The sequence below is a fragment of the Geospiza fortis genome, unplaced genomic scaffold (genome assembly GCF_000277835.1).
Source record: "Geospiza fortis unplaced genomic scaffold, GeoFor_1.0 scaffold166, whole genome shotgun sequence".
NCBI classification, from domain to species: domain Eukaryota; kingdom Metazoa; phylum Chordata; class Aves; order Passeriformes; family Thraupidae; genus Geospiza; species Geospiza fortis.
In genome coordinates this window covers 4,930,165-4,951,027 of record NW_005054310.1, presented here as the reverse complement: position 1 = coordinate 4,951,027, position 20,863 = coordinate 4,930,165, and the positions used below count along the sequence as shown (strand labels likewise).

General features: G+C 36.7%; 1 protein-coding gene across 1 annotated transcript in view; it reads right to left on the bottom strand.

The window, feature by feature from the left end:
- The window catches only part of ZFC3H1 (zinc finger C3H1-type containing), a 55,161-nt gene that overhangs the window by 20,072 nt on the left and 14,226 nt on the right, over positions 1-20,863 (bottom strand). The window contains exons 2-16 of the mRNA XM_031055611.1: positions 16,347-16,766; positions 12,774-12,838; positions 12,321-12,519; positions 11,909-12,135; positions 10,237-10,360; positions 8,585-8,682; positions 7,319-7,522; positions 6,516-6,680; positions 4,818-4,955; positions 4,320-4,438; positions 3,830-3,976; positions 2,785-2,959; positions 2,436-2,567; positions 1,198-1,746; positions 1,008-1,117 (exon numbers count right to left, since the gene is read on the bottom strand). Of these exons, the coding sequence (XP_030911471.1) occupies positions 1,008-1,117; positions 1,198-1,746; positions 2,436-2,567; positions 2,785-2,959; positions 3,830-3,976; positions 4,320-4,438; positions 4,818-4,955; positions 6,516-6,680; positions 7,319-7,522; positions 8,585-8,682; positions 10,237-10,360; positions 11,909-12,135; positions 12,321-12,519; positions 12,774-12,838; positions 16,347-16,766 (2,872 nt within the window). The remainder of the gene's footprint in view (positions 1-1,007; positions 1,118-1,197; positions 1,747-2,435; positions 2,568-2,784; positions 2,960-3,829; positions 3,977-4,319; positions 4,439-4,817; positions 4,956-6,515; positions 6,681-7,318; positions 7,523-8,584; positions 8,683-10,236; positions 10,361-11,908; positions 12,136-12,320; positions 12,520-12,773; positions 12,839-16,346; positions 16,767-20,863) is intronic.

Below are 20,863 nucleotides of genomic sequence, written 5' to 3'. Positions count from 1 at the left end.
TTCTCATCTCCTTTAGGCGCAGAACTTCATTAATATGAAAACAGGAGTGGAATAAAAACCCAGTATGGAAAGCAAACTATTGAAAGTGCATTTCAGTAGTTAATAGAAAATCTCATGCTCTAATCAGCATTAAGACCAACATCAAATAGAAGTGTAAAGATAACTGTTAAAGACTAACTTGAAGAAACAGTAAGAAAGAAAAACATTTCAGCCTCAGAACACATAAACAAAACCAGTCTTAGTCTAGCAGACTAACACTTCTTTTAAATCTTTAGCTGAAGTTTGGACTACATCAATTTAGGCATTTCTAGCTCCTTCAGGAATTGACATCATAACCTACAAGTTAAAATGAATACTCCTGTAAAGATGGTTTCCTCCATCTTCTACTGCTTAGGTCCATAGCAATAAAAAAGCTGAAGCACATGGTAGGACACAACTTCTCCAGTTTAAATTCAAGTTTTGTTGCTTAAAATTTGACAGGTAGGAACAAAGTTCTCTTTAGGCAAAAGACAGATGTGCCAAATTGATTACACTTGCAGATATTACTGTCAAGTCAAGATGAATCACTGTGATTATGCCTCTTTCCACTGAGGAGGAATCCAAAAATAGATGACTGAGCCAATTTTGACTCAGATTATGTAAATCCTAGCCAAGTTCAAAGACTGCATAACTGAAATATGCTTCTTGGATTTACATTGCATTACACTAGATATAAAAATCCTGTTTTCAAACACTTAGCCATGTTTTTAGTTTAGTTGTATCAAACAATGTGCAATACAATGTAAAAGCAGCGTATTGCACAAAACCAAGGGACATGTGCATAGCAGAAAAAAAAACTGAATAAAATAATTATATTTCCTAAACCAGGCAATATTGTTTAGGGATAGTCGAGTTTCTCACAAAGGACTTGTCTTTCTGTACACGCCTGGGTATCAAGGAAGAGCACTGAAGACCATATGAACAAGAACACATAAGCGTAAGTCAAAGAGCTGCTACAGGCTTCATACCTGTAGGATTTAAATAGCAGAAGAGGACTACGATACGGTCCAAACGGAAATGGTTTCACTTCAGCTTGTTTACTTTGTGACGTAAAAAAATCCACGTCCACTGAAATTTCCTAGGAAACAGATAAACAGATATACAGCAGTTGCAATACCACCTAATAACAAGCTTCACATTTAATTGTAAAACATTTACCTGACCACACAAGAGATCTTCCTTAGGCACAATAAAGGCAGTACTTTTCATTAGCAGTTCTTTCAAGCTGTCAGCTTTAGCATAAAGTTTTTTCAGTTCATCAATATTCAACCCAAGGAACAGCTCGGGCTCCTCGGAAGCCTTTTTAGAAAGTTTGTTTATAGTTTCTTGTTTTGGAGTGTCCATGTGTTTAAGATTTGGCTTAGTAAAAGAATTCGATTCTCTGAAAGATCTCCTTCGTTCTCTGTTTGAATTAGACAAAACTTCATCATCAAAGTAATTTTCTTCACTGTCCAAAGTCAATTTGTCCTGTGTAAGATCATGAAGAGATGGCTGAGGTAACACAAATTCAGACTCCTCTTCTACATGAGGTGTAGTATTTGATTGTTCCTTGGTTTGAAGTGCACGGGCCTCCTTCAACTTCTGAATCTTTAGAGCATATTCATATTCTAGCTGCTGCAGTCGTTTTTTCTCTAGTGCAATCAATTCTGCGGAAGGCTTTTTTGGACTTGATGCAGGGGAGGTATCCAATTTCAACATTTTGCTTGGCTAAAAAGAAAAAAACCCTCTTTATTTCAATTTTCTCATCTACTGATCTATTGACAGGAAGTAAAAACATAGCCAAAATATTTAATTCAGAGTTTATAAAAATGTATTTTAAACTCTTGCCTGAAGATTTCAACAAACAGCAGAAAAACAACAAAGGTTAGCCACAATTCAAGTGGCAGATTTGCAGATTTTGCAATAAAAATTCCCCTCTATCATGTACAGGGAAGAGAGGGCTTCAAAAGAAGTTCTGGCCAAATTAAAAGTTGAGCTATAAAACAAGTACATACAGTGATGTTGGGAATAGGAGGACTAAAATTTAGAAAACTATTTTAATCTTTTTTTTATATATTTTGTTTTTCAAAACAGTATCAGATCCACTCTGCAGCTACTTAGCTTGATAGTTTAACACAATCGTTGATGTCTACAGACAGAATTTTCTTTTTTCACAGCCATACAGCTCCTCTTACTTATCTATGAATGCCACTCCGCTAGCATTGAAATGTAGGTTTTGAAAAGTTTTCTTTCTCAAATCATTAATGCCTTCTTTTTGAATTCTCAAAAATTAACAAAACCAATAGGAATATTCCCTACATTGTTTCTGAAATGTTATCCTGAAATTCCATTTTACTTTGTTAATCAAAATTGATACTCTTTTCCAAGTAGTTTGGTTTAAAAGCATGCTGACTTACACCAAGATGATCCTGCTCTAGCTTTCGTTTCCCAATTTCCTTACTTGCTACTGCTTTTGCTCGAGCAAGTTCTTCTCCATATTTTAATGCCAGAGCTTTTTTTACTGTAACTCGTTGTTGAACTTTATGTATCTGAAAAAATAAAAATAAAAACAACATACTACAGCAAGATGCAAATTTACAGATATGACCACATAATAAAATATAATTACATGGAATTAAGGAGATACAATATAATTAGATGGGAATTAGTAAGTAATGCAAAGAAAAGTCTACTGTCTCAAAAAATCAGGCATCCCATTTCAAGATTTCCAACTCTAGGAAACAAGCATTTCAGAGTGCCAATTACATGTTCCTGAAGCCTCTTGAGAAATGCCTTGTTAGCATTCAAGATCTTCTCTGTTGCTTGTAGCTGTTCAGCCAGTTTGTTAATTTTATTTTCAGCAATTCGAACGTTCTCTCTCTTCTTGGCCTGTTGTTGCAATAAATGTTTCAAGACAGACTCATCCTTTATCAACAGCATTCTGAAATAAAAAAGCAATGTACACAATTTTTTCCAAAGGTAAACTACTTAGAGCAATTGGTGCTCCTCCAAAACCTCAGTTATTTAAGAACATAGCTCTCCTCACTCACAAAAAGACTACAAATTAAGCCCCTCCAAACAGTCCTAACATCCATAAGACAGTAAATACTGTCAATATATACAGCACATTTCAGCATCCCAAGTTCAGCATATAATGCAGAAAAAAACATTCTAGTTACAAAAATAGGGGAAGGTAAGCAAATGCTCTATCTTTAAGACTGTTTTTAATAGAATGACAACCAAAACACACATTCTTGCTTTCTGTTAAGTAACAACCTACTTCAATCTTAGGGCACATACACACACTTCCAGATTACAAGCCATAATATTATGGCACAGCAACAGACTAGACAAATTACAAAACGCTATGCATCAAGGGAAGATAAACACTTAGGGAGATGGGTGTGGATAAAGAGAGGACGGAAGATTGTTCTTCAGTTGATGACTGATTGCAACCCAGTTTGTTCACAAGACCATACAGAAACAATCAAGTGGAAAAAGAAGCTGAGAAGAGGATGCAAAGCACTTCTACATCCAATTACTTTGTAATTTGAAATTAAGGTGAGAAACATGGAAGAGGCATGCCAGAAGAGAAAAGCCATATTAGGTGGCACAAATCATACTTAAAAGTTATCAAACTCCACACTGGCAATACAACACAATTCCTTTTGCACAGCAATAGAATTAAAGGATGAATAGTTCAAGACAACAGGAAAAATCATACCTTGTTCTTTAAATGCTACACATTTGAAAATATTTTCTCTTCATCCTGTTAAGCAAAAGGTAGGACTTAGGACAGTAAAATGCATACCTGTTTTTCTTCAGCTTTGCTTCTGCCTCTGTGACTTGTTTGGTCACTACTGCTATTCTCCCAATTCCATCAACTTCACCATCAGAATTTGCAGGGGACGAATTGTTCTTCACTGGATCAGACTTGATTAAGCGCTGTTTCTCACGACTGAAACAGATGTTAAAAACAAAGCTGTTCAGTAGCTTCAACAATCATTTTCATGTGTACTCCCAAGAGTTTTTAAATCTTTGACAAGGGTAGCAGGACAAGATTTCAAGTTAAAAGAAAAAGTACTTTCCACAACTGCCATCAGTTACTGTAAGTCAGTTCAAACCCCAGGATTTTGTTTAGACCTCAATGTCATCTTACCAAAAAACTGCATGGGGGGAAAAGCCTGAAGGTGACGGCAAGGTTTTTAAACTCAGATCTTCCTTCAGGTTACAAAAGTAGACTAGTTAGCAAAGGGCTACAAATAAAACACATTTTACATTAACAATTAAACTAAGGTTACCTGGCAATCTCTTCTTTTAGAAGTCTGTATTCTATTTTCTTATCTTCTGGCAGAGCCTCTGGAGTTCTCATTGGATCATTCTCTTTTTCTGATTTTGGAGGGGCTTTGATTTTTGATGCCTGTTACAATTAGACTCAAGTCAGTACCAGTCACACTAGTTTAAATACTAGTAGTATTTATAAGAGGAATTTCAGAACTAACTTAGCTGTTCAAAGTTAGTAAGATCATTTAAGCCACTATGTTTTTGCCTAACAATGCACTGAATTTTAATTGAAAAAAATCAAACCAAAATATATTCCAAGTTCTATCCTCAGGATGCCATCTTCAACAAGAAAATTTGATTAGCTTGAGCAATCCAAATTACAACGTAGTTCTCCAGATGGGACTAACTCTTACCTCCTTCTGATGCAATTCAGTATTTCTTGACTGAATTATAAAGTTTAAATTTCATATATAAAGAAAAATCATTAAAATTACTAAAATTTTGACAGCATTTACCTCAACATTTCTCCTTGCTTCTTTTATCATAGATTCTAGTCCTCCAAACACACTGCTAGTCGAGTTAGAGGGCTCGCCATCAGACTCACTGTCATCTGAGTCATTCAATGTAACGACAACGGACTTGTGTTTTGGAAGCTGGGGTGAGAATGTAAGAAGTTTTACAGTAAGAAGACAAAGTTAGAGACACATGTATAAAAGAGGACATACTTAAAAGAAGAGAAAAAGAAGGTTAACTCCTTTTGTCACCACACACACCAATCCCACATTGTAAGAAAAAAATAAGCATTTGTACATCTCCACAAGACAGTAATATTACACATAGTCTTGACATTGTAACATGAAAGGTACTCCAACGTTTTCAACCTACTCCCAAATATCTGCAGCACACTTATTGGTTCATGGTCAGAGCATACAAATCTCAAACATCTAATTCCTATAACTGATTAATTAATTTAATTGCAATTAAAATTACCATCTATCATTTGCAAGGAAATTTTTTAAGTAACTGAGAGGTAACAGCCAATCCAATCTGCATTAGAATTGGTGGCAGACATGCCAAAACTCCCTCATCTTTCTGCTACACAGTTGCGATGTCTCTCGCCCTGAAGTTGTACTCAGTTGGTCTTAGAGTGAGCTGCTCAGGCAGTTTAATTGGAGAACACCAACATAATGTAACAAATAGATGAAATCAAGATTAATCACCTTCTGCAACACAAATTTAAAAAGCTCACCAAAGATCAGGTGACTGCCAATTCCAGCACAAAGGAAAATGCAGAAACAAGCAGACAACTAAGATTAACCTCAAATGCTCTGGAGTTGCGGCTTAGAAAAAAGTAACTTTTTTCATGTTTCCAGGACTGCTCTTCTGATCTCCCACTGTAGATCTGGACAACTACAGCTATACATTACCCTTCATCTCAGAATAGAACCTCGTCAAAATTCAAAGTGTTTTCTAAAGCATTAACCCCATCAAAAAAACACTATTTTTTTAAATGAAAAATACTCAAATTTCCACAATCAGTTCTTTTTGATACTCTGGGCAATTCTCAAGATATGGGTTTTATCTACTACTGCTGAACATACTCCAGTTGCATCAATTTTTCACCACAACAAGATAGACAGGTGAATTTCCAGTTTATGTTGCTGCATAAACACTCCTCACAAACACTCTCTTCCAGCCATACTCACAGACATGCTAACTGATGTATACACTATTCACTGAAAAAAAATCAACTCCTCCTAGAAGGAAAAGTACTTTTTTCCCCACAGAAGTTAGTTTTCTAACCAATTTAGCATGTTAAGTAAGTTCAGCAATGGGACTGATGCTCCAGACCCCACTTTAAAGGAAGGAAGAAACCAACTGGCCAGGTGCAGGAGGAAGAGCAAGACTGCCTCTGTTTTGGCAATGGTGTCTGTGCTAGTCTGGATAAGAAAATAATTGAAACTAGATTTACAATCTCTTAGTTCACTGTATGATGGTTTATTTTGATGCTCTCCTCAGCTATAAACTCTTGCTTCAAATTCTTTCTAGAAAAGCATATGGGGATTGTCAAGGTGACTAATAATTCAAATACTTAACTGAAGCTTCATTCTTCTGTGCTGTTATCACTATAAAATCTAGGTCTGCTCGTCACTTAAACTGAGCTCAGTTTCAACTCATAGCCTTATTAGTAGGAAGCACCAATATTTCCTTACTGTGATCACTGCTCGTGGAAGCCTCGGTACTCTAACAAACTTTGTGCTTTGCACCCGTGGCTGAGACACAGTATTAATACTGACAGCAGACAGATTACTTCTTGGCACAGGCTGCAAGTTGTCTGGAACAGGAGGGGAAGGTGGACCACTGTTACTTGATGTTTCCTAAAAAAGAGAAAAAATATCGTCTTAAAATACACACTATACACAGCTGTTTTAAAAAGCATCAGTATAAACGAGACTGTTTCGTACATGTCTTGGAACTTGAAAATGCAATTTAGCCAGACTACTGAAATGTACTAGACAAATGTTGCAATTCTGCAGTAATATCAAAAAGGCACACAAGAGCAGGCCAGTTATTCACAGGTCAACTGCCAAAGACCCTTTAAGTAAGGTCAAAACTAATGTATTTTTTTCAAAACCACAAGCTTAGCTTCTCACTGCAAGAAAAACCCTCAAAACAACAACAAAAACCAGTGACCCTCTTCCAACACCTTTTCCTAAGAGTCTGAAACAAAGTTACTTGTCTTACTTTCTAACTGAAAAGTTCAAAAGTAATGAACATTTTCTGGCAGAAAAACCCCATTCCTTTGACTTACTCAATTTTCAGTACCTTGAAGTTTCATAATTCCTTCAGAAATAACAAGAAGGATGCAATTTACAATTCCAGAGTGGCTCTCGTTGATTTTTAAGTCTCTAGAAATGCAGTGTGAACCCCTGTAAGCCTCACTTACAGCAGGTCACATTGAAATTTTGGTCAGGACTGCCATCTAGAGGCTTACATTCAAAAAACAATAGAGTACCTCAGCTCTGAAAGCACGCTTGTTGGCTAGAGACTTGAGTAATTCTTCTCTTAAGAGCATCTCCTCCTCCTCTTCCTCATCAGCAAATGGAGGTTTTGGTGGCTGTTCAGGCTCTTCAGGGGGAAGAGGGGGAAGAGGTGGAGGTGGCTCAAGAGAAACACAAGGAATACCCTCCATGTAAAGATGGCTCAAAGACGGTACGGGCTGAGAAAAGAAAATAAAAGTTTGAAATGTGAAAATTACTACCCCTTTATGATTACTTAGCAGAGGTTGAGACAGATTATTCCATGGTTTAGAAGTAATCTAAACTGTGTCCATTTAATTAACATTCAAACTACACCTACATCCCTATCAAAGGCTGTGATTGAACAGTAAGTTATTTCTCACAGAGGTTAATGGAAGCAATAAACCTAGATTTAGATAGTGGAAGCTGTGGAGAAATACAAACTAAATGTAAGTGAGACTCTGAACCAGAAGTCATTTGGCCAGAGAAATATAGTTGACCAGCAGTCTTTAAACAGTTTTATGAAAATGTCTTAGCTAACACAATTACAATTTCCCTTAGTCAAAAGTTCAGAAGCTATCATGAGAAGAAATGGTACTTTTCTATCACTTTTCTGAGAAGAGTAACAATCATTCGCTGAAAAAAAATGGTAATGAAAAAAACTCTGCACTAATTGAACCTCATGTGGACTCTTAGGTGAGAAGACAGAACACACAGTCAAAAGGTACAAAGTTTGAACGACTAATGAGCTGTGTGTCTTGGCTTTTCCCTCCTCTAGGTAACAAGTCAGAGATCAAGCCTATCTACCTACATACGTGGCCTAGAGATAAGGGGCAAAGTTGCCTTGTGCTAATAGTTCCAATTCATTCTTTTTCCTTATGTGCTTCAGACAATGTTTGGTTTCTGTATGAAAAAGCAGAGCTCTAACAATGAAGAGAATTTCAATTCAATAGGGAAAACCCTCCATTAACCAACAACTGCATCAGCCAAGAGGCAGCTGAAATAGTTTTTAAAAAGCAACCACAAGTCTAACAGAGAGTTCAAGGAAATCACTAAACAGACTACAGTACCAAAACCAGAATTTAAATTTAATCCTAGCTTTAGCATTAGAAATCGGATACAGAATTAGAATTATCAAGGTTACTTACTGGAGTTCAAGGAAATCACTAAACAGACTACAGTACCAAAACCAGAATTTAAATTTAATCCTAGCTTTAGCATTAGAAATCAGATACAAAATTAGAATTATCAAGGTTACTTACTGGAATTGGAGGAGGTAGTGGCAAGGAAATTGGTGGTACTGGAGGTGGATAATATCCTACTGGACACTCAAAGAAAGGAGGCTGAACTGGGGAAGAAGCTGTAATTAAAATACTGAATGTAAGATATCTGGTAAGATATCAGGTATTTATTAAACAACAACTCATGCTTTATGCTTCAACTGATCTAATGGAGCAGAAAGAGACAAACGTTTTTACAATGCACTAATTTCAAAGGCAACACCAGGCACAACACAGTGCCTTTTTTTTACACGTATGTATATTTTTTTGAAGAGTAGATACATTTTGTATGTAAAACAGAAAAAGAAATATAAGTACAGCCAACCAGTACTGCTAAGGTAATGCAGCCCTCAAACTGAATTTAAATTGCAAGAATTTACCTTCTCAAACTAGGTATCTCAGTAGCCTGATTACAGGCTACCAAAAATGTGACACAAAGTAGGACAGAAGCAGACCCAAAGCACTGCCAATAAATTCTGAAACATTGAACAAGAAATTGAGATGCTTTATCAAGAGAGATTTATGTAGCTTACACATACAAAATAGCAGGTGTAAATTTTAACAAAGTTATGTATAAGGAAGGCTGACAAGAGAGGAGAAAAAAGAAGCAAAAACAAGAAAAAAGGGTGGAAGATGAACAGCAAGAGAAAAAAGTAGCCAATCAAGTACTATGCTTAATGAAGTTTTCTCAACTCTCCACATGTTGACATGGAACACAGAAACCCAACTACCTTAAATGCACCTCAGACTCAAGAGTCAATAAATCATTTAGGCTGGAAGAGACTTGTGGAAGGTGCATGACCCAGCACAAACACCCAAAGCAGGGCTGCCCCCAGAGTCAGGTTGTCAAGTTCCAGGTATGTTTGACCATGGAGATTACACAACATTTAAACCTTCTATCTAAGCAGAATTTGTTTTGTTACAATTTACGTGTTGCTACCTGTCCTTCTGCTGCCACTCGACAGACAAGTTTGGCTCAGTCTTGTCTGCAACTGCCCACTAATAGTTGAAGACAAGAGCAAAATCCTTCCCTAGCCTTCTCAACACAAATGCAGCTTTCTCAGTCTCTTTCTGTAAGCCAAGTGCTCCAGTCTCTTGATGAACTTTATGAAAAACAAGCCTGAAACAGTTTTCCTTAGTCAAAAAGGTCTTCTGCTAGGCTCATTATAGAATGTCACTCTCTCCTACTGTGAAACCAGAAAACTGGCAATCTCATCAGTGATTAACAAACCCCCTCCAGCCACTGACCCACAACAGTCTCAGTGCCACAATGCAGGCTATGGCTCGCCTGTCACCCAAAGCTATACTGCCGACCCATATGCCACTCAATGTCCACTGGGCCTCCAGGTCCTTTTTTTGCAAAGCTGCTGTCTGTCTAGTCAACACCCTGCACAGCTGGCTGGGAAGATACAAGCATACCCTACAGTACTGCAATGAGAAAAATATATCCTGAAGACCCTAAAATCCCACTACAGCAGAGATGGAAAGAGTCAGCATTAACACAATTAGCTCACCTTAAAATGTTATTCCTATAATTCAGACAGCTCAAAACACCTTCTAGAACAGTGGCTTATTTCCTGCATTTTACCTGTTTTTACCAACCACCATATAAGAAAACTGTAACTAAGTCTTACCTGGTGAGTTAGTTTCACTGTCTGTATCCATAGCAACTTCATCGTAATTATCATACTGATATATGCCTCCTGCACTCTCTGTAGATTGCTTATCCAAAGACCATCTCAAGTCTGTATCTGATGACTAAACACACAAAAATGTATTTTATTTACCTGGTCTTACATCATTATTTCAGAGTAAACTACTAAGAAATAAATTCTGGAAGAAGGCCCTTAGAATTTTTTCTTCTAATTGATTTACAAATGCAATTTACTTATCTTGTACAAGAAGAAGAAGAAACTGAATATTACCTTTTAATCAAATCCACTGCAAGTAGCAACTAGACAAATCGACAGGCATTCTTAAAACTGTATCTCTTCCACGATGATGGGGTGGGGGGTGTTATGATACATGGAATTTCTAAATACCTTTTAGATTATTATATATCTGGTAAATGGACATGGTTATATATTTCTGAAAGATTGCAAGTGAATTAAATGCTTTATTTCTGGTAATCTGCCATGGCAACTACCAAGAATGCTTGAACTATCCTTGCCAGAAACAACTCTCAGGTGAAGAATCTTTTTATTGTCCCAGAAGGAGCCACATGCCACACTGAGACAAATCCAGAGACTGTCAACTCATAAATCAGATTGTTTAAAGATCTCCTAACACTGTATGGATGCTAATCAATGTTCAGGACTGAAAATATGCAGAACACCTAAGTATGACTTCTCAGACTCCTTAACTTTTATCTTTCAGAGGCATACAGAAGACATTTTGGTAGCTTCTAGAATATCTACTGTTTACAGTCAAACATTTTTAGTCTCCATTTTCCACTCAGTATTAATATGATTCTTCTACAACATGACCTCAAACAGGGAGCCTCAATTCCCTTAGATGCTGTTTCTTCTCACAGCATTAATGGCTCCAAGCACTTGAAGCACCAAGCTCCAGTGGCTGCATGGCTTCCAGACTGAAAGAATGAATGCTATGGTACACTACAGAAAAAAATGACTATTTCTAATGTTTTAGAGACAGGCATTAGTTACTCAAGTGCCTTTTGCTAATCTCAATATGAGAGAACAAGAACAGCCGCAAGGATAGCATGATGACCACTGCAGTAACTCGGTTACTTCATCAATTTGACACTATGTAAAGTTAAACTAATTATCTTTTGTCTTGGTGTATCTTATGTCTCAACAAAACAGATTAAATACCACATTGAAAAAAATGTACAAAGCAACATTGACATTTTGAAGAAGCAACCCACTGAAGTTTTCTTTTTCAGAAAAAGTCTGAAAATGTGAAGAAAATCTTGAAATCTAAAAGAAAAAAGCCAAAGACGTTTCACTGATTGGTTATTGTTAAATTACAGGCTGCTCTTTGATCACTATGTTCAAAATGTCTTTAGAAGAAAAATGCTTTATCATTGACAAGGTATAACTCAGAAACTGATTTTCCAAATCCAAGAGGAATGCTTGTCTAGCATGAGATTAAAGCACTGTAAACACTGAAGCACCTTGAGCTTTCCTTTCATTGTTATATTTTGGTTATTCTAGGGGTGGAGGAAGCAGGGAGAAGAACAGGGGGATTCAGACAGGATGGTGACACAAAACCAGGTGAAGCAAGACAGAAATCACTCATGAATCCTAAATGTAATGCCAGAACACCACGTAAGAAATTTCTTACCCTGCTTCTTGATCTCCTCTTTCCTCCAACTAGCTTCATAAATCGATTGTACTGCTCTTCTTGATTTGAAAGGTCCCTAATTTTTCTTATTTCTTCTTCTCTCTTTCTTCTCTCCTCCTCTTCTTCTTGTTTCCTCTGGTCTTCCTCCTTCTGCCGCCTGTCTAGTTCCTTTTGCTGCTGCATCTTCTTTGATGTCTTTGTGGGTTGCTTCCTCAAAGCTTGCTTGCCTTTAAATAAAAAAAGCTTGTGATTAACACCATTTTATCTAATTGGTTCAATCTAATCCTAGATTCTTCAAGAGCTTTGAGTAAATGCGAGAGAGTTTAGAATGACTAAAGGCTCATTGGTCACATTAGCTTTTTTTTTTAGGCCACACCACTGACAGCCATTTCAGTAACATCAAACTTATTACCTGTAGTACTAGGTTTTTTTGTTGAATGTGCTTTTGTACTGGTTTTGATTTTCTGTGTTATGCTTTTCGTTTTTGTTAATTTTTCCTTGCTTTCCTTCATCACCTGTTGTTCTTTTTGCTGCCATTTTTTACTAGCAGACTGAAGCGCAAGAAGCCTAAGTTGCAATTCAGACATCTCCTCCTCATCATCAAGCAGCTTCTTGAGAAGAAAACAGAAGAAAGGACAAGACAAAAAGTCAAGAAACATAATTTAGCAACTTTTTCTTTGCAAGGTCTTTGGAAATCTTTCCCCAGTATTTTTACTAAAAGAAAGCTCAAAATCCTACTTTACTGGTGTCATTTATTAAAAATTGACAGTTCCCATTACTGGAATGCTTCTGGACTGCCATTTGGAAAATGCTACCAGGTACCATAATGCAATCATGCCTCATCTATGGAGGAATATTTTCTTACCTTTTCAGATGCAACATCTGAACTGCTAAGCTTTCGCACTGATGTTTGCTCTTTGTCTTCCGTACCTTCCAAGAGAAAAATACCATATTTTTGAACAAGCTGCTTCTCCTGAGACAGAGCTACATTAAAATGATACATGAATTTTAATCTACATACAACCATATTTTATCAGTATCACTGATACACAGTATAAAACAATAGCAGTGGTACATGCAAGATCACATGAACAAAGAGTCATATAAATTTGGCATGTCTGATAAAATCATAACTCTAAGCCTAAGGCAAGTCTTGTCATTTCTTCATAACTCTGTCTTAAGGTTCACTTGTACTTCCTCAAGAAACAGAGAAAAACAGATTTGCCAACAAGGAGAAAGAAGACTTCTTGTCATGTGTTTTATACCACCATCTCATATCAGCTGCTGTCCTGGGCATCTCATATTTCCCTGGCAGCTATTTTGAGTAACTGGTCATTCTTTTACAGAATTAAATATGAAGGCCCAAAGCTGCAGTAAGAACACACTTGCTCCATTTCACAGCAAAGGCAAACAGAAAAAAGTTATCATGGAATGAATAGTGGAAATGAATAGTACAGCACTGTTTTTCCACTATAAACACTGAGATGCTAAAATATTAATTTCTTAGACATCATAAAATATAGCGAATTTTCATAATGTAGATATATAAACACATTAATATACTATATTTTACACATGTATACATAATGCTGTACATGTTGCAGAATTACAAAATTTATTATACCAAATAATCAGTAATATAAATAGCTGAAAAAATTATGCATTTTTTATATAACCATCCATGTTTATATGCATCAAACAAAGGAAAGAAACTTCAGAGAAAGAAAATTTAGAGAAGCTTGGAGTTCTTTTGCTATATTACTCTTTCTTCAAAGGAAGATTCCTTCCCACTGTTCAAAATGGTGAAAAATAAATTCAGATTCTGTAGAGCTTTAACTCTTCCTAGCATTTCATAAAAATTACATTCAGAAAGGCACTGTTTAAAGTACACCAACACCTTATATGTAAACAAAAATGAAACTTAAAAAATGCTGAAGGTCTTCCTCTTTGCACACGCATGCATTTTTTTAAAATGCACGTACAAAAAAAAAGAGTAATATCTAATCCCCATATGAACTATAGAAAAAATTTTAAAAAGTTAGTATACTATGTGAAGTTCCTAACCATTCAATTCACAGGATGAAAGTAGGAAGACAGATGGTAGGAAGACAGACAGGTTTTTTTGATGCAAGCATACGAAGGGACATTCTACAAAAGTACAAACGCTCTTTCAAACCAGAAGGGGACAACATAGACACAACAGGCTAATGCACAACATGGGAAGTAAAACAGGCAATATTGTCATGCCTGTCAGAGCATCTGAACCACAGAGAATTAATTTGAGAAACTGAAACTTTCCTAAGCTTTAAGACAATTTCCTCCACTTTTATAGGCCTGCAGAAACATTTAGTACACTATTTAAAAATAAAGAAAATGTGGAAATCAAATTTTGCTGATTTCCCAATACATGCAGCAGGTATTGCGGCAGTAAAGAGATTAATACACATGAACCTGCAATAACTCCAATTAGCTGAATTTTTCTTTGGAAGCCTGCCTTACATCGTCATAAACATTCACTTATACATAATCTGTCTGCTTTCAGATCATTCATATATCATAGATTTGAATATCATGCGGAAATTAAATGCATATTACAGCATCTATTTTTCACTATCATATCAACTGTATTATCAACTTCAGTGCTTTTAAGTTTGGAAACTGGATTTTTGAGACTATTTTGCTTTTTAAACAGCTGTTTTACTCCTGTCCTGCTATGTATTCTTCCCACAAACTACTAATTTTTCTTTTTTACCAAAATTAGTTTTATTCATATGTGTCAATAAAACCTGTATGACCTCTTAAAGAACACAAAAAAAATTATTAATGGGAAACACATAAGGGGGAGAAATTACCTAGAACGAGGTGGTTTGACTCCTAATTATCAGTTTTCTCTTTTGTTTTCTTTACAAGACCTGTCTTGTTTCTGAAGTCACATATAAATCATTCTGACTCTTAGTGCTCTAGTCCTACCTTTCTTCATATTCCATATTCCTGCCAATTACTCACCTGCATTCTTATTCAATCCATTAACTACCTTGTCTCTTCCCACTCAAATTGATAATTAACACACACTGGCAAATTAGTGAACACCAGATGACAAGTGATTGCCTCAAGCACCACCCTCAACCACAGCAATCACTTTCTAGAACGACATGCAGCCTTAGGACTAGGAAGCTTAAGTCAGCTGCCTTATTTTGCTGCAGACTTAGAAGTAAGCTCAAGTGCTTTTAGTACAGGCCAGGTGGACATGATCACTTGTTTTTCAGTAACTGGCTAATGCATCTCAGCAATTACTCTTTTTAGTCAGCAGCCCAGAACTATCTTAGACAAGACATTAATATTCTACCCTTTGGCTTCATTTTGTCTACAAATCCTTTCCATTTCTGGCCTATGATTTCTTGACTACTTGTGAATACCAACAACGATCAAAGTAATTCTTGTGAAAATATCTTATGGTGTTAATAACACCAAGGTTGTGGGTTTGATCCCTGTGTGGAACATGAACTTTTAAGAGTCAGACTTGATGATCCTTGCCTTCCAACTCAGAATATTCCATGATCCTCATCTTAAAACTTAAGAAAACAAAAAAGGTGAAATGCAGAAAAAGGGGTCTCTAAATGTTCTCCTTTCAGGTAAAAAAAACCCACATTTTGCTTCTGCAGAAAAGAAACAAGGCAAAAGCAGAAGTAAAACTTTCAGTAGACAGCCAATGATTTCTGCTGTGAACAGCAATTAAAACCTTCAAGTCTTGTCCTCATGCTTTCTGCCAAACAATCAGTCTAAGAAAACACACTGTTTAAAATACAAATCCAAAGCAAAAGCATGCTTCCAAACATGTTTATGTAAGTCAATGAATTAAAAAACACAAGAGTTAAGTACATTAAATCTTTAACTTGTAACTTCTAACCTTTTGATTACAGTAAAGTTTTCCCCAACACCTAATAAATGCAATAGGTAACAGAGATGCCTTAAGTTTTAGCTTTCATATTTTTCAATTTCTGTACTGCCTTAGTGTGCAAATATGAACTTCAAATAAAGTGTTAGCAAGTTCTCTTCACAGTTTAGTTAGACAAAACAATCCTTTTCTAGCCCGAGAACCAAGAACACTGTTCAGGCCCAAAAAGTGTAAACAACAGCAAAGTGAGGAGAGCAATCTGGGAAGATGGGACTTCAAGACCCGAACCTGTAATTGGACAATTAACCTCAATTCGTAAATGGACCAAAAATAAAACTGTTAACACTCCGAACGTCCATCTTAGGTGGAGCCACAGCCAGGCTCTTGTACTGCCTAAAGTGTATCCTTTGAAAGCCTTTTTAATAAATACCTACTTTATTCCTTTAACACTGTCTAGTCTCTGTTCTAGGTAGTCTCACAAGGCATCAATAGCAAGCTAATAGAAATTCACAAGCTAAAATAACTTTACAAGTATTTCTTTACCTTGGCCAGATTCTGTTGCTTCAGATTTTTGCGAGGACTGCTTCATTCCTTCTTTGCCTTTTTTCAATCTGCTCCTCTCAGCTGGAGTAGGCAGTTTTTGTCTGAGAGGTTTCAGTTCAAATGCCTGAAAGCCCATAACCGGATTTTTCTCCTCAGGAGGTCCTTCTTTTACAGAGTCCGTTTTAATACTGTCATTTTCTACAGTTTTTTGGTCCTCAGTGTCCACTGTTTTTTCACCATCTTGTTTTTCATTTTCTTCCCTGTTGCTCAAAGCCAGTCTTTCATCTTTATTAATGTGTTCAAGTTCTAATTGTATCTGCTTATACTTCAACAGCAGATCCTCAAAACTTTCTTCCACAGAGCTTTCATTTTTAGAAGAGTGGTTCTGCTTTCTAGATGGTGACCTTCCAAAAGTTTTAGCTGAAATACGGGTCAAGAAATTCAAGACAAGAACTTGTGTAATCGTAAAACAGTGTCAATATTACTACTGAAGACCAATTAAAACAAATGTACCTTATGACCATTCTCATATATTTTACCTTAAGGCTAGTTTGAAAAACATCCTGAATAAATAAAAGTGGCATGCAAAAGCTGTAGGCATTATTAGGCATTATTACATACTGGCAAACATTTTCTCAATCCAACAATTTCAAATATCCTACTTATGACAAGAAGGTCATGAATTGCTGAGAAGTCTCATCTCTTACTCACACCACCCTCCTGGAAACAACAGCTATAATGCTGAGATGGTTCTCTATCATGGAAAGTCAAACTTCCAGAATTCACAACTCCAGTACTGACTTGGCATCTGACATACTGAAAAAGACAGGTTAAATTCTTTCTTACTCATTTTAGACTTTCATAAAATGCCCCATCTAGCCAATACTAAGTCTGGTTATAGCACAATTAAACACTGCAGTAAATACAGTTCAGCAAATCAGGTAAGGCACAGAAGAATCAATGAACAACCGAAGGGAATAAAAAAAAGTAACAAAGACTTGCAACCAAAACATTCACAAATGCTGAAGACAACTGGGAATTACTAACTACTCAGAAAAGTTTACCTATGAATGTTCAAGGCAAGCAGTGGAAATATTTTTGGGCACCTCCACCCCAGAACAAAAGTTGTCACTATTTTGTCACTATCAACTCCTCTTACCTTAACCTGACCCTCAAAAATGATCATGCAAAATAATCATGCCCAAGGGGAAATCTTTTAGGATACCAAGTCAGGTTTTACTCATTTGACTCACAGCATCAACCCCACTGTGATAACAGCTGACTCACACACCCAGTTACACAAAATGCTTTTTTAACAACATCATCTCTTAAAACAATAAACGGAGTAAAACCAGAAGCTAAAATAGGTGTCTTCTGAATGCAGACATACTGAATCCAAAGGAAAACATACTTGTCTTCTGCTCACAACAAGCATTGACTACTTGGATGTTTCGCTAATTTCTAACACTAGTACGAACTATCTCTGTAAGTATCCTGCAAAAGCTATTTCCTTAATACCGGGAAATGTTTTGCTTTACAGTGCTTTCTCAAGTGTCAGCACAAAAAGCAGAAACCAGCAAAGATAAACTACATAAAATCCAAAAGGCAATCAAACAGTCTATAAATACGTTTAAATTGCTAAAAGCTGTAGGCAGTATAACACCAAATTATGCAATAAGAATATCTGCTAAGTTCCCTTCCAACACATCTACTTCTAAAGGGCCAGCTACGTTTGTAATTTCGTAAGTCACAAGGAATTTTGAAGCTAATAAGTCTAACTGCTATTTGCTATTGGAATGCTTAAATAGCTTCCAAAGTCATCTGGAGATGGATAACAAGACAGTTTTGAGATGTTTTTTGTACTCAGGATAATACAATTGCTAGAAGCTCACACCAGAAATTCTGTGGTTCACGTATTAGAAAAGTTTTTTTCTACACATAGAATGCAAGACTCCACGAAGTGCTGTGATAGGCAGACAAGAATGTACATATTAAAACAACTGTGCTTCAACCAACTCAAGAGAAACTTCATCCAAGAACCAAAAAGAAGAAACTGGGAGTTCGAAATGAGGAAAAATGTGCACTGTGAAGAGCTCAGAATTCAATGGAAACAGGAAGTTCCATAATGGTTCTGTATTTCAACCTCAAATTCCACAATTCTCTATGCAAGAATTCCTGGAGAATTACTACATAACAGCTTAACATTAAAGTTGCCAAGAATTGAAAGAGAAAAGCCTAATAAAAACTAACATTAAAAAAAAGTAACAGGAATTCTTTAAGTGTTCCACCTTAAAAAATGTCCCTGATTCCACTTACGTATATATTCCTACAAAACACAAGTTCCAAGGATAAATCACGTAAACAATCCCTGCCTTACCAGACTGTCATGGTTTACCCCCCTCAGCAAGTGATTGCCCCACACTCTCACTCCTCCCTCCCTTCCATGGTGGGATGGGGAAAGAACTCGGAAAAAGGAAACATGGGTTGAGGGAACGTGGGCTGAAAAAAGAACAGTTTAATAACGGAAATCAAGTAAAATAGTAATAATAATGAAAATGGAGATAACAAAAACGGAGCAGAATAATGCCCAAGGAAGGAGGGTGATACACAATACAATTGCTCACTACCCATTGAGAGATGCCTAGCCCAGCCCCAGGCAGCAACCAGCGGCTCTCAGCTAGCTCCCCACAGTTTATACACTAGGCATGACATTCTGTGGTATGCAACATCACTTTGGCCAAGTTTGGGTCTCAGTTTGCACACCACCAGCTTCTTGTGCACCTCCTCACTGGCACAGCATGGGACGCTGGAAGTCCATGACTTAGTGTAGGCACTGCTCAGCAACAACTAAAACACCAGTGTGTTATCAACATTATTCCACATTACAGCCAAAACACAGCAGTGTACCAGCTACTAAGAAGAAGCCAAAATCAGGACTCAAGACACTTAAAGCATTTTATTTTCCAGGGGGAACTTCAGATACCATTCCAGGCCACAAGCCTCCTTGCACCAGTTGATATGAAAAGTCTCCTCTGAAGTCACATGCCAATGAACTACAGTGATACTCCATTAATGTTACCAACATGGAGGTACCTTAGTATTTATTAATTCTCTAATGTTGACTGTATTAGGTGGCAAGGATGTTTAAAAAAATAGAAAGTAACTCATACTGAGGGAAAATCATGGACCTTCCTTAACTATATGATCCATGAACAACTGAATGGTCACTTATTAAAAAGCAAGAGTAATAGAACATCCTCCATCTACCATGTTTCAACAGATGTGTAAATCTTAAGTGCCAGGAATAACAACACTTTCAACACCCTCATTTTCTACTTTTGGTTTGAAAATGGAATTATTAGTTTCTGAATCCCTTTCAATTAAAAGAGAGAAGGAGACTGTCCAAAACAGAACTTGTAATGTTTCTTAATGAGACTGAATCAGTCTCCACATTTGTCCTGCAAAACTCCTTATACAGAAAGTAACAGCCTTCAGGTACTCGGAGCAACACTGCAAAAAGACTTGAAAACTATTTTCAGCATTAGAATTGTCTTACTGTGAAACCTTGGGCAAATCACATCTTCACTTGCCTCTCAAGATAAAACCCTTCAATGAAGGGCTCCAACGAAGTCTTCAATAATGCCATAACTTGAGACTAAATAAAATCATCTCTATTGCTAATTAACACACTCCATCTACATTTAAACAAATAAATATTAACGACATAAATAATAATCTTGTATCTAAAACAAGATTCAAGAGACCCAAGAAATCAACCCATGCAGTTGGTTCTAGCAAAAACACATCCTTTGACTATTGACATGAAGGACAATAGAACGCTGTAAAATTCTGAAGAATAGGATTTAACCACCATCTCTCTTGCTCACTGTTTTTTACACTCATCTACATTTTCAGTTAGGCAACAATGCAGTCACGTCAAGTAACCGAGGTGCCCCAAGCTACACTCAGTATCAGTTCTTTACTTCCTCTAGCAGATAAGAAAAATTAGGTAAGTTTTTCCCACCACTTTTGCAATTCCTGCTCCGAAAAGCACAAAATATCAGAATTCTCGTAATGAATCACCTAAATTCTTAAGAGCAATCAGTGGAGAACATTGTACAAGAAATGGTGGGTATGGTTTTCATCCGAATGCCCATACAAATTACAATTTGTGTGTGCAGATCCACTCCAGCTTAGCTAAAACTGACTAAAGCTAAACCTATGTGTAATAGCCTCTGAAGGGATGAAAGTGAAAATGAAAAAAACAGTAGATCCTTCATTGCCCAATACAGTAAATTAACATGCTTAGGGTTTTAGCTTTACAACTGTGACACTGATTATACATATTAAAACTGCCGCCGCAAAGACTGACCCCACTTCACAATATTCGCACTTGAGGCTAGAAAAGGAGCCGCCCGGAATCCAACCGACAAAAGCTTCCTTTCAGGCTACGCTTTTCCTTTTTCCCTACCCCCGACGGATCGGCCAAGCCGCCAGAAAGACCACGGCACTAATCC